The sequence below is a fragment of the Furipterus horrens genome, unplaced genomic scaffold (assembly GCF_987537825.1).
Source record: "Furipterus horrens unplaced genomic scaffold, mFurHor1.1.pri manual_scaffold_4, whole genome shotgun sequence".
NCBI lineage: Eukaryota > Metazoa > Chordata > Mammalia > Chiroptera > Furipteridae > Furipterus > Furipterus horrens.
Genome location: NW_028327174.1, coordinates 98,461,427 through 98,474,931, shown reverse-complemented (window position 1 = coordinate 98,474,931; position 13,505 = coordinate 98,461,427). Strand labels below are relative to the sequence as shown.

General features: G+C 47.5%; 1 protein-coding gene across 1 annotated transcript in view; it reads left to right on the top strand.

Annotated features, from left to right (window-relative positions):
• The first annotated feature begins 6,572 nt into the window (after positions 1-6,572).
• The window catches only part of TSPAN11 (tetraspanin 11), a 37,708-nt gene continuing 30,775 nt past the window's right edge, over positions 6,573-13,505 (top strand). Inside the window, exon 1 of the mRNA XM_090275724.1 lies at positions 6,573-6,665. Coding sequence (XP_090131850.1) covers positions 6,582-6,665 — 84 coding nt within the window. The 5' untranslated portion in view covers positions 6,573-6,581. The remainder of the gene's footprint in view (positions 6,666-13,505) is intronic.

Here is a 13,505-nt window from a genome sequence, read left to right as displayed (position 1 = left end):
TACATAGCCTTAAAATGCCTATATTCATTTTAAAAGAGATCATCAAGCTGTACACTTAAGATCTCTGCACTTTATGTTTATCAAATTTTAATTTTAAAAGGCTAGAAAGACATGAAATTATCTGGCTTAATTCACACTAAAATACAAATGAGTGATAACATTCAGCTATGTCTATCTTTCAAGAAAGATTTATCTAACTAAAGTGATTTTTGTCACACTTTCAAGCAAAATGCCATTAAAATCTGGAAATTTCAGGTGGTCAACGTAGGAGAGTTTAGAAGCCTTTCAAATGGACCTTGAGCCAACCTATTGATCTTTATTAGAAGGTTGTACAAAAATTGCATTTGGGGGATACTTTGGGTGAAACAGAGTTTAGAAATTAAGATGTTGATGAATGGAAAAGAAAGAGTAGACTAGGAGAAATAATGTTTGAATATATTTTTATAGTTGCAGATTTAAACGTGGTGAGTAGAAACGTAGGGGGCTCTTTATTGGTGTCAACTGTGCTACTTCCAGGATAACACTTGGAAAAGATCCCCTTCAACTGTCAGTGGCCTTCCAATGTGTAATCACCAATTTATTTCTCTATAATTCTATAGAAAATATAAATCTCTCTAATCCTCACCCTGCCTCCTTCTACCATTGGTTATTTGATTGGTTCTTGTGACTTTGAAGATCATCTAAATATTAACCTTAGTTAAATATTATTAATATTTGTATCCTCTCCTTTTAAAATGACTTTCCTGTTTGAACCAACCTACTTTGTTAAAGTAGGTCTTGATTTTCTGCAGGTGGATTCTTCATGGTCACCTGGGGACAGAGTCCCCTGTGGTGACCATCTAGCAGGAGGGTCCACTAGCAAGTGGAGTCCACTAACAGGATGTGGGGCTGAGGTGCAGAGGCCTTGAGACTGTGTCCCCAGCTATCGAATATGTGACCTCTGACTTATGTATTCACATTGTCCTTCATTCACAAAGCTCTCAGGGAGTTGGTTATAATAATCCTTTTACTCTTGTGCGACACTGAGGCTGTGACATTATAGTACGCAGTTCTTGCAAATTCTCCATCCCATTTGATCTTCACAACCACCCTGCAAGGGATACAAAGCTGCACCAACATCAGCTCCTTTACACAGAGGAGGAAGCTGAGGCCTGAGAGGTCATGTGACTTGCCCAGGGTCACACCTGCTGTAGGTGACAGCTGGTATTCACACCCAGATCTTCTGACCTTCTTCCCAGTACTGTTTGCTTGTTCACTGATTTTTGTCCTAAGCACTGGGGGAATCCTCATGTCATGGGTCAGACTGTAATTTAAAACAAGGACCCAGGGAAAACATAGCAAAGGCAGAACTTCCCAAGACTCTGTACGTGTATAAATGCAGAGAATAAGGAGAAGCAAAACCATCTGTCTCAGGTTGTGAGTGGAGCCCTGACTAATCCACATAATGCATGTTGGCACTTGCAAATGAAGTAAAAAATAGAGTCATGTACTTAGGAAAACAAAGCTCAGGGCATAAAAACTAAGAATTCTTAGTTCTGGAATTTTAATTCAGCTTCCACCTGCAGCACCATCCATGTGATCAGTCAGGTTTGGGCTCAAAGAGTTGCCTGCACTCATTTACCTGCACAAGAAACTCGGTGACAGGAAGGAAAGAGCTGTGATTGCCCAGGGGCCCGGCTGGCCCGACTCACTATAGCCCAGCAACCCCCGACTCCCCAGCCTGGAAGTCAAGGGGATGAAGGACCAGGGGGAAAGTGCGGTTCCCTCCAGAGTGTCCCCCAAGTAGTTTGGTATGTTTGTGGTGACAGCCACCATGGGTCCTCCTGGCCCAGCATCCTGCCCAGAGCAGAAAACACAGTCCCTGCCCCCTCCGGCAGCCCCGGACCAGGGTCTCTGCCCAGGAAAGAGTCCCTCTTTCTTAGCTTCAACCAAAGGCCACCAATCTGAAAGAAGTTGCAAGAAACCAAAACTAGAACTGCACTGAAAAAAAGTAAAATATCTGTTCCCACTCTGCTCATCTCTCCCCACTTTCCAGTTCTGAGCCTCGGTTTCCTCTTCTGTAAAAGGCGAAATAATCCCATCATGGGATTATTTTAAGTATTAAATTAATTAATGCATATAGCTCAGTGCCTAGTTACATTTAGTAAATTATTATTATTATTATTATTATTATAATAGCCAATCAAAATCTTGTTGGTGGCTGTGGTGACAGGAGGCCAGGTCCCTGCCTACCACTAATCAGCAGTATGACTCCTCCCCTCCCCCTCATCCCCATACTCAGCTCCCTCAGTTCTCCAAGGAGCCAAGCTAGAGATCCTTTGGCTGCTTCCAACTGTCCCATCAGAGGGTCTGAGGAAGCCCTGCTTCTGGGATGGCTTCAGAGGGACTATCCACCCACCAGGAATAGATCAGAAGAGTGACAATTAAATAAGAGGGAGATGACAAAAGAAGGAACAGGCTGCCTGCATGGGGGAAGGAACCACATGTGCAGAACTGCAACCGGGTTTCATTAGGAGCCAAGATTAAGTTATACATTAAACCACTTGGATGGTTGTTTCCATTCCAGCTGTTGCTGACCATCACACTGCAGGGCCTCTTGTTGGCCAAGAGCCCCAAGGGGGAAGCTGACACTCCTTTAACTGAAAAGGTGGGGTTGGGGTGGGTCTGGTTTTGTCTTTGTTTTAGACTCACCAAGCTCTCCAGGAGCCTACCCACCCCACCCCTGGTAGGGGGTGTTCTCCCCTTAGGGAATGGAGAGTCACGGCACCCCCAACCTGTGCTCTTGCTCATGGGAGAAGACAGAGAAGAGGAGGCTAGTGAGATCCCAGGAGCAGAGCAAATGGGAAAGCGGAAAAGTCACAACCACATGTGGCCAACAAGATTGCCCAGGCCCCTAACCTGGTTTTTCCATCTCTCTGCAGCCCAGGCCCCTGGGCCCAGCCATTCCTCCAGACCTCTGCTCACACGTTCCCTCTGCCTGAGCAGGCCTCCCTCCTTTTATGCCTGTCCTCAAAGATCAGATTAAATGCCTCTCTCTGTCCCTCCACCCCCAGCCCAATCTGGCGACATTAATTCCACTTCCTCCCTGCTGCTAGCTCCTTAAGGATGAACTCCAATGTTCTGAGTATAGCCCCAGGCACAAACTGGGGACTCAATGCAAATTTGTTGAATGAGTGAAGGATGAGGTTGGCCCAGGGGCCAACAGTGCCTTGTATTCATGTGCAATGTGTGCAGTCAGTCCCCAAACCCTCCCTGCCTGCCCCCCTCCACCCCTGGCCACCCATCACTGTGAAAGGACTCTGCTCTGCCCCCTCCCCCTGCCCAGCATGGCCCCCTCTGCTCTTGGACACTCAGCCTTGCTGAGCCCCACCCCCCGCTCACCAACACATCTGGCCAGCTGGCTGGGCTCCTTCTGCATGCCTCTCATCTTCTCTGCACTTTAAGACTCAGTTCACTTGGGGGTGAGGAACAGTAGAAGAGACAATAATGCCCAAGTTCCACGGCCCATGACTACATGTCTGGTCCAAATCCACTGCTTCACCATCGAGGCATCTGCGGTTGCTCTTCTGAGATGCCGGCGGCGTGGGCCCTGACTGTGCCGTTAGGCACCCCCAAGCCTGCTGGCTGCCCTGAACCGGGGCTTTGTTCTACAGTCAGAGCCTTGGCCTGGGGAGGGGGGGGCTGGCGCCCTGAGGCTGCATTACCAGGCTGCCTGGGAAATCTTTGGCATCTCGTCAGGAACTGTCCTAAATGTGGTGTTCTATCTCCACCCCGCTCAGTTACATCTGCTCAGATACAGAGGATGATGACATGTGGGGCCATGGACTTGCAGAGCCAGAAGGGGCTTTAGAAGACACTGATTCAAAGTGTGGTCCCAAGAACCCCGGCATCAGCAGCATTTGGGAGTAGGCTGACCAACCATCCCGGTGTGCCCAGGATTATCCAGGTTAAGCATCGAAGGTATCTCACTCAGAGAAATCCCTCAGTGCTGGGCAAAGCAGATGGTTGGTCACCCTGCCTAGGAGTCAATTCTCCAAGGTCCCACCCCAGGCCTAACGAATCTGAAAATCCCAGGGGTGAGGCTGAGTAATATGTTTTAACAAGCTCTCCAGATCATTTTTTTTCCACACTTCAAAAACTTTCTTTATGTTAAAAAAAAACTCATTTGTGTTTAAAGAGCATTAACGAGAGAAAGAAAAACAGAAAAGGTATGGAGCAGAAGACATACATACCCCTTAATAGTGTTCAGTGGGAAGGTGCTATTTTGGTTCCCTGTTTAGTGTTTTTATAAATGAAAAAAAAAAGTTAAAGGCCCCCAAAGGCCATGGCTATTCTATTACCCACACCCCACCAAGAAAAAGAGCAGAGAAGACAAGAGAAACCAAGACTGGGACCAAAGAGAGATTAAGTAACTTGGCCAAGGTCACGCTGCAGGGGAATGACAAGCCTAGCTTTCAGATCCAAGCATCTGGTCCAAGCTGGAACTGAGAAGTCTCTGGGGCCCTGCCAGCCCAGAACAGGACCCCACTATAGCGGGGGAGCAGTGGGGAAAGAGCGCTGAACAATGGGGATAGGAGACTGCTATCAACCATTAGCCTGTGACTTCAGAGAGGTCATTGAAAAATGTATGTCTTAACTCAGACATGTTTATTTCCTCACGCCTTCTGCAGAGGCTGAATTAAAGTGTGCCCCAAGGTTCCCCCTCACCCTGACATCCTGTGTTTCTACCTTCTCTACCACTAATGGCTGGAGTTTTGCCATTAGAAATATATTTCTTTGTAAAAGCTTGTCTTGTGCCTGAACTCCTTTCATAAAATACAGTTTTCCTTTAGAGGGTCCTGACCCCTTGGTTTGCAGGTCTAGAGAATGTTCTGTGGCATGAGTCCAGTGGGCCCTGGTTGGGCACGGACAGGGGAGGCGGGGCACAAATGGAGGAGAGAATGCAGAGGGGAGAGGACGGCCCCAGGCAAGCTGTCAATTTACCAATGGCCCGCAGTGGCCTCGAGGAGCCCTTGTCAGCGCCTCCTGCACAAGGGCTGCATAATAGCTCAGTTCCAGTCCCCTGGCTGACCCCATCTATCACCAGTTTTTAACACTTTTAATAGACTTCCGTTTTTTCTCCTTTTGCATTTTTTTTTCTATCACCCTGTGTCTCAAGACTAAATTGGAGAAAAATGGGTTTTGTCATTTTTTAACAAGAAGACTAGAAGTCTTAAATTACCTCTTTATGGTCTGCAAATAGAAATGCCAAATAAGACTGCCACCTTTTCTTTTCTCTCTGCTGCTCTCCCTGTCCCAGGAGCCCACGAGCTGAAAATAAATGGCAGTGTGGTAGCTCAGGAGGGAAAAGTCTGGGCTTAGCCCAGCACCAGCCAAGGAGAGGAACAGGGTGTGGTGAGGAGGGCCCCGTTGGACGTGGGGAATGAGGGAAAAGAGATGCAGGTGGGCCAAATCAGTGTCTCCTTGCTTATGGCTCTAGGATAAAAGAGGTCCCCTAAAGGGGGATGGTTTCTTGAGGAGCCACTTCTCTGTGAGTGTGAGTGTATGGGCTGGTGCCGGGGGCAGGGAGCCCAGGGAGAAGAGAAAACCACACAGGCTGTTGCTCAGACTTACAGAGAAGCAGACAGGACTCTGGGCACAATGGACCTTCCCCACCTTTGTCATCAGTTGATGTCACAGTTCCCAGAGAGTCCATCAGTGGGCATCAGGGCAAGAAAAGGAAGCATAGGGCAAAGACTAGGAATTTTAGGGCTTGAGTTCTGGGTTCTGATCCTTGCTACATGTACTAATAATAATAGCTAACATTTGTTGAGCACTTACTATGTGCCACAGATATGCTAAACACCTCTCATAAATTATCCCAGTTAATCTTCAAAACAATCCTACAATGTAGGTATTGTTGTTATCCCCATTTACAGATGAGTACACTGAGGACTAGGACTTGTCCAAAGTCTCACACATCTTATGACAGATCTGAGTTTGATCTCAGGGAGTCAGAATCCAGAACTCTTGGACTTCCTCCAGCCAAACTATTTAGTCTGCCAACCTGCTTCCTCGTTTGGGAAGTCGAGGTGCAGGGGAAAGTGGGGTGAGCTAAGTAATTGTCAAAGTCCTTTCCAACACATACATGGTGATTTGGGGCTCATGCCTCACCCATGCATGCAGAGGTGCTGTTCAAATGGTGCAGAGTGCAGGATTTTGATGTAAAGCAGGTATGTGTGCCCGCATGTGTGTGTGTATTAGTGGGGGGTGGGTGTGAGGAACAAGTAAATTTGTGTCCTGCAAACCTGGTGACACGGGGGAGAGAATAAGAACACAACAAGACCAGTGCATGGTCTTGAGAAAGACTTATAGGTTAGACCTGAGCCAAAAGGACAAAACCAAGATACTGAAAATTCTGCCCCACTCACCTCCCTGTGTTTGCATTTCCCTGCTCGTTGCTCCCAGTTTCACACTCATAGCCTCAGACTACCCTGGTCAGATGGGCACCTGGCCAAGGAGCTCTGGCTCAGGGAAGGGCGAGGTGGTTCTCTGTGGACACCCTGTCCAGCATATGTGTCTTCTTTGCAGGCCCAGTAACCATGGCCCATTACAAGGCTGAACAGGATGACTGGCTGATTGTCTACCTGAAGTATTTACTCTTTGTGTTCAACTTCTTCTTCTGGGTAAGTGAATTCTGCACACGCATACCCCTCCCCAGCCCCGAATGAGTCAAGCTACCTTAGTTTCTTATGAGTCACCACTCTGGGGTTGATTTCTTCCAAATCAAAGACCAGCCATAGGCAAATTCTGCCTAGTTTAAAGCAAATGCATGCATTTGTTGCTAAGGGAGAAGAAAAGAATCCAGCCTGCAGGCTGGCATGGAATCTGGCCCTCGTGCCATCTGAGTAACGGGTGCATAAACAAGAATAAGCTTCATGCTTCTGCTGGCTGGACAAAGGGTCCAGCTCTTTCTTCCCTGCTAACTTGTTGCACCAGTGCCTTGTGGGAAATGTGACTACTAAAATCATTGCCTGTTTTCCACCAAAGCCCATTTGCCCTTCTTGGTTCACAGTCTCGGGCCTGAGCAGAGAAACTAAACTCCTGGGCCTCGAGGCTGCCTCTGTGTGAGACAGGAGTGGTCTATAGTGACTCCCCTCAGGAAACCTGCCAGGTGAGGTCTTCCACGAGTGGAGTGTGTCCACTTAAGGCAATTATCAGGATAATTGGGAGCAGAGTACAGTTAGTTCCCAAAAATAGTCAGACACGGGAATATGTATACTTTGTGTTCCAGTCTCACTGAATTTGGAGAGGCGGAGTACTCAGAGCGCAGGCCTTGCAGCCCACCAGACCTAGGCTCTGCTGTCACTAATGGTGTGGCCTGGGGCACGTCACTTACGTCGGCTGAGCCTGCTTCCTCAGCTGCAAAACAGCGATTATTTCAAGGGGTTTGTTAAAGCCAAGACAATGTCCCAAAATGGAGTTGCTTATGCCAAGCCCTACATCACCAAACTGAGACTTCACTTAATTGCAATTTTGGCTCCCTCAGAAATGGAACCTTAAACCAGTAGATCAGAGATCCCTGGATCAGCCATAGTGAGGTCACCTTGCCTCATAGGAAGTAACCGTGCAGTTACTGGTATAACTTCCCTGTTCTAGCTCCCTTCTGCCTTTAAAAGTCTGTCATTTTGTAGACTTGGAGCTTCTTTCTATCTGCTAGATTGGATGCTGCCTGATTTGAATTAATTTTTGCTTAAACAAACTCTTAAAATGTTTAATATGCTTCAATTTACCTTTTAACAGTTCATCTAGCAGATACCATGAAATGATATATATTAAGTGCTTAGCTAAGCCTCTGCACGCAGAAAGCATTTGATAAACTCAGTTATTTCAGATATATTAGATGCAGGAGGCCTGAAGATACTGCCAAATCAACCTGCTGATGAGGCAGAGCTGAGATGCCTGCTCACCATGGGAAGGGGTACAGCTCCTTGAGAGCATCTTAGAAGATCTCAGAAAGGCAAAGGCAAAGATGGGATGTGTCTGCAATTTCACATTCTTTCATTAAGATTAATGAACTTGGTTAAGATGGGGAAGGATCATTGGTTTAGTGTTGGGGGACACAGCAGGGCAAGTGTTTCGAACAGTCTTGGAGAGTAGACAGTCATTAGATGATATTAAAAAGTCAAACATCTTGATATTTTGTTTTACTTTGTTTTTGCCAAGTTCCTGAAATGAACAATAAACTTATTTTATTTGCAACTCTTATCTTGCTAGGCAAGTGTTTCCTGGAATAGTGAAGTTGTGTTGATGAAGACAGTGGAATTCTAGAGCCATGTTAATGTGATCTGTAAGCTGTGTGGGTGCGGATAGTTTCAATGCTCAGAGATAAATCCAACAGGGTGTTCAGGATTCTTGCTGAGTGAAGATTATTTTTAAAGAATAAGTATGTTTTTCCTGATCATAAAGTCTTATGTATCTACTCCAAATAATCTCAAATTCTGAGAAGTATAAATAAGAAAATAGAAATTGCCCATATCTCACTATATTATATTCCCAGCGCTGCTGTAACAAGGTACTCTAAGCCAGGTAGCTTTAAATGACAGACATGTATTGTCTCACAGCTCTAGGGGCTGGAACTCCAAGATCAAGATGTCAGCAGGCCCACTCCGAGACACTGGGTGGAATGTCTCCTTGCCTCTTCCTGGCTCCGGGTGGGGGCCGGCAGTCCTTGGCGTTCCTTGGCTTGCAGCTGTGTCCCTCCTCTTGTCTCTGCCTCTGTCCTCACACAGTGTTCTCCTCGTGTCTCTGTCTTCACATGGCATTTTCTTCTTCATTAAGACCACCCTAATGACTTTGTGATAATTTGATTACATCTGCCAAGATCCTATTTCCAAATAAGGTCACATTCACAGATAGCAGGGTTTGGACTCAAACAAAATTTGGGGGGACACAAATACTTACCATCCCAGGAATGACCATTGTTGATATTCCCTTTAGACTTTGTCCTGATTAGGACAAGAGATGGTGGTAACCTACGCTATGTGAGTGACTGGGGTTGGAAATACCTGGAGAGAGTCAAGGGATGTAGAAGGTAAAATGACAAGATTAGGTCATTAATTAGATGGGGTTAAGCGGGGATGGGTGTTAGACTTTATCACTCTTGGGTTGATGCTGGAGCTCTTCATTGCAGCAGAGACCAAGTGGCAGGTCAGATGCAGACTCAGTGAGTTTGAGTTGCCAGGAGACCTCTGAGCAGAGATGCTCATTGGGCAGTTAGCTCAAGGCTCTGGATGTCTGATGGGGATCATCCCCACCCAGACAGGGGTTGCAGCCATGGCAATAGGGGAGTATATCTTGGGAGAGCATGGTCTCTGAGAAGACAGCAGAGGTAAAAGTGAGACATGGAGCACTCCAACTGCACAGGGTGAGTCTAGGGCGAGCAATGATCCCCATTTGCCCTGAAGTGAGGGGCTCCCGGCTATGGAGCTTTCAGTGCTGAAACCAGGAAAGTTCCAGGCAAGCTGGAAATACACCTGGAGGATTTGGAAGAGGAAAAGTCTGAGCAGTGGGAAGAAAACCAGGCAAAACAGTGTCATAAAAGCTGGAGATCAGGGAGGGGCCTGAGGACAGTCGTGAGGTGCTCGGCCAGAACACCTGTAGAAGGGCCCTGACGTTGCACGTCCCTCTGTGCTGAGGTCCCTGTGGGGGGAGCAGGCATCGACGCGGTGACCATGCGGAGGGCCCCTAGTAGCCTGAGTGGACTCAGAGTCTGTCTCTTGGGTGTTTGCACTCCTTTGGGACTGGTGAGAAGAAGGACGTGTGGGTGGCAGCACAGGCAGATGGGCAGCAAGCATGTTTCCAGAGCAGCTACCAGTGAGGGGAGCGTCCCCCACACAGATCTCCCTGCTTTGAGTCAAAAATAGCCCTGCCTGGGGCCTGGCTGGATGTGGACCAGCTTCTCAGGGATCCACCCAGCCAAGCCTCACCTTCCTTCTGGGGGATGGTCAGTTTCTGAAGGCCCTAGCCTGTCTCCAGTCCTGGGCTCCTGGCATCCGTCCCCTGGACCTGCTGTGATCTTCTCAGAAGTAGATGTGGGCAGACTGTCGGCCCATCCCTCCCACAATGTCAACACATTCTGCCGCGCACCAAGTCCCTGGGAATTTACCAGAATTCCCCAGGATGGGCCTAGTCCCTGAGGACTCCTCCCTCCCTCAGGAGAACACTTCCTCCCTGTAACAACCCTCAGAGTCCAGCCCCCTACAACACATAGCAGTGCCAGCATCTACATTGATGGGGCTGCCTTAGCCACATGGTCCCACCCTACGCCTTCTTCATAGAATCATCATGCACCACAACCAGAAGGGCCAATAGCACCAGTCAACTGTTCACCACTGCGCAGGTGCAGTAGTAAGCAAGCCTGGACGCGGAGGCAGATTCTCCGGGCTCGTAATTGGGGTGAACCCTCCAACTTCCTTTATCCTCCAGAGCACTGTTCCTGTGTCAAATACCACCTTGCCACACTCTATGAAAATCTGGCACAGAGAGAGGCTAGGGAGCCCAACTCTTCCTTCAGTGGTCACAATGGCCAGCATTTGTGGGGCACTGCTGGATAAAGACCTTCTGAAACTCTCTGGTGATCCTCATGTCAGCCCTGATGGTCGGAGTCACTATCATTCTCATTTTATGGACAGAAAACAGGCTCATCCAGTTCACCATGTAGCCCAGAGTGTTATAATGGTGATAAGCAAAGCTAGTGTCGACAAACCAGGTATTCCGGTCACTAGTAATGACAATTGAAAAATCCATTCGCAATGTTTACTAAGCACATACTAAGTTCCCAGCACTGTTCTGGGCACTTGGAAAACATCAGCAGATAGAGTCCTAAGCTTTCACAGAGCTTTTGCAGGTTTCCCCTGTGCTTGTCCTTCTACTTGCATCATCCTATTTAGTCCTCCCAGCATGCTGACGCTGTGGACAGCTCTTAGTGCCCCGTTTTACAGAGTGCAAAGCAATTTGCCCAAACTCCCAGAGCTGGATCCCAGCTCTCTGACCCCTTAAGCCTGTGTGCTTGGCTGCCAGGCTCTGTCACCTCCAGCTCTAAGTTCTACACTTGCCTGCAGTGTCTTTGGGAGCATATGTGGATTAGTGAGGCAGCAGAGCATACTGGGAAGACTGGGACTCCAGTCAGGTTCAAATTCAGATTCTAGTATTATCTGCTACGGGACATTAGGTGCATTGGACTGACTTGTGATCTGTCAGAATTCATATGTTCAAATCTTAACCCCCAATGTGATTGTATTTGGAGATTGGGCCTTAGCAGGTAATTAAGGTTAAGAGAGGTCATTAGGGTGGGGTCCTAATAAAGGAGGATTGTGGCCGCACAAGCAGAGGAAGAGAGAGACCTCTCTATAAGCAGGCACAGTGGAGAGGCCATGTGAGAACATAGTGAGCTGGCGGCCGCCTGTCAGCAAGGAAGAGAGTCCTCAACAAAACTGATTCAGCCACTCTTGGGACTTTCAGCCTCCAGAACCATGAGAATTAAAAATAAATTTTTGTTGTGTAAGCCACCCAGCTATGGTATTTTATTACAGCAACTTGAGCAGACTAGAAAACATTAGGCAAATCGCTTAATCTCACTGAGCCTCACTTTTTTCATACATTTAATAGGAATGTTAGGACTGTAAGAATCAAAGATTAATATTTAGAAGAACGATTAGTACAGTTTCTGGCGCATAGTTGGTGCTTCACTATTATGTGCAATTGTTATGGTTAGACTAAGGTGTGTGCCTCGTCTCTACGGGTTTCTCTGTCCGTAGCACTGGCTTTAAGACTTTGGGGATTGTGACCCATGTAAAAAATAGATGGAAGCAAAAGAAATGCTTATATGAAGCATTGTTCATGAAACTAAGCCTACCCTTACTGTGTGCAATGCACTTTGATATTTGCTATTTCTTGATGTTTGTTTCATCTTGTGGTGTTTTTTTTTTGTGTGTGTGTGTAGGTTACAACCTGCCACATTTATTTCATAGCCCTGCTGGGTTGTGTCCAAAGTTTGAAAAACCCAGAGCAGTAGGATGGCGGGAGCAGTCATCACACCACCCCAAAGTGGCGCGATTCAGGTGCCAGTGACCATGTGCCAGGCCTGGCAGTCTCGATGAGACTTTGAACCAGGTCTACACCAGCTGCCATTGTACCATAATTTGAGGGTTATAAATCATTTTACATTCCATATTGGTTCTCACAGCTGCTCTATAATTATCTTCATTCTTATTTCATAGATAACAAAACCAAGGCTCAGATGATTGGCAAAGTTCTATGTCAATTCTGGGTTTTTGACTCAAAGTCTGGGGCACTTCCCATCTCCATTGACCACTGACTCATCATCACAGCCTTGGGCCCACTGTTCTGATGCTTACTTGGAATCCAAAAATGTCCCTGAGGTTCAAGGTTGATGGAGGCACCCACGGTTGGCAGGGGAATTCAGACGTGCAGAGTATGAAGAACATAAGCAAGACTTACAGTGTGTCACAATAGACACCCACATCCTGTCCCTAAGCTCCACCTCACTGCTGGACCCCTAACCCCCAACATTCAGCCCAGGCCTGAGCCCCTCCCTTCATCATCACCCTATCTCTGACTCCCACCCTACCTGCATGGCGACTAACCCTGCATTGGAGACCATTTCCCTGAGCGGGGAGAGGCCCCCTTGGGTATAGCTCTGGGTCAGAAACCAAAAATGCCAACACTCTCTGCCTCCTTCATGACCTAGACAGTGTCCCATGGGACCTTCCTTCCCCCTCCCATTTCCTACATGGCTCCGTACAGCTCCCATTACCCTGAAATGTTGTTTTCGAATTTATTATTTTAATTAGCTTGTTGGCTGTGTTAATAATCAAAACTTTTCCAGCCTCCCAGGAGATGTGCCACACTGAGGGAGAACTGGGGAAGCAGTGTCTCCTTGGCTCCCAGAGCTCTGTCCTGCCTGGGGCATTGGCAGAGGTGGCAGTGCTTCCCGTGGGGGCCAGCAGGGGCTCAGTTTCCAGGAAACCTATGGGACCCTTTAAAGGCGACATGGGCCAAGACAGGAGGCAGAGGTGCTGGAGGACTCATGCCTGACTGTAACAGAACCCCTGGGCTGCTCCAATTGAAACAGAACCCACAGGCCGTTTACTTAGGGGTCCGATTGTCCGCCGCCAGAATTACAACTCTCAGTACTAGATTTAGTGAAAAGAAAAAAAGAACTGTTTATTTAACAGTTAAATAGATTTAGAGTATCTGCAGATTTTTGCTGGTGAGTCTTATGTTCTTTAAAATACCCACCACAAGCACATAGTTCTGCCTCCCCCTACCAAACAGGCCAGCCTTAGAAAAGTTGGAAACACCGTTTCCCTACTTCCTCGGCACAGTTCAGTCTTACTAGCAGCTGCCAATCACTGAAATCTGACTGGGGAGGTCCTTTCTGTGCCGTGGTGCCCTCCAGCTTTTAATGCAGAACCACATGGATTCTCAGCCTCCTTGTAAAC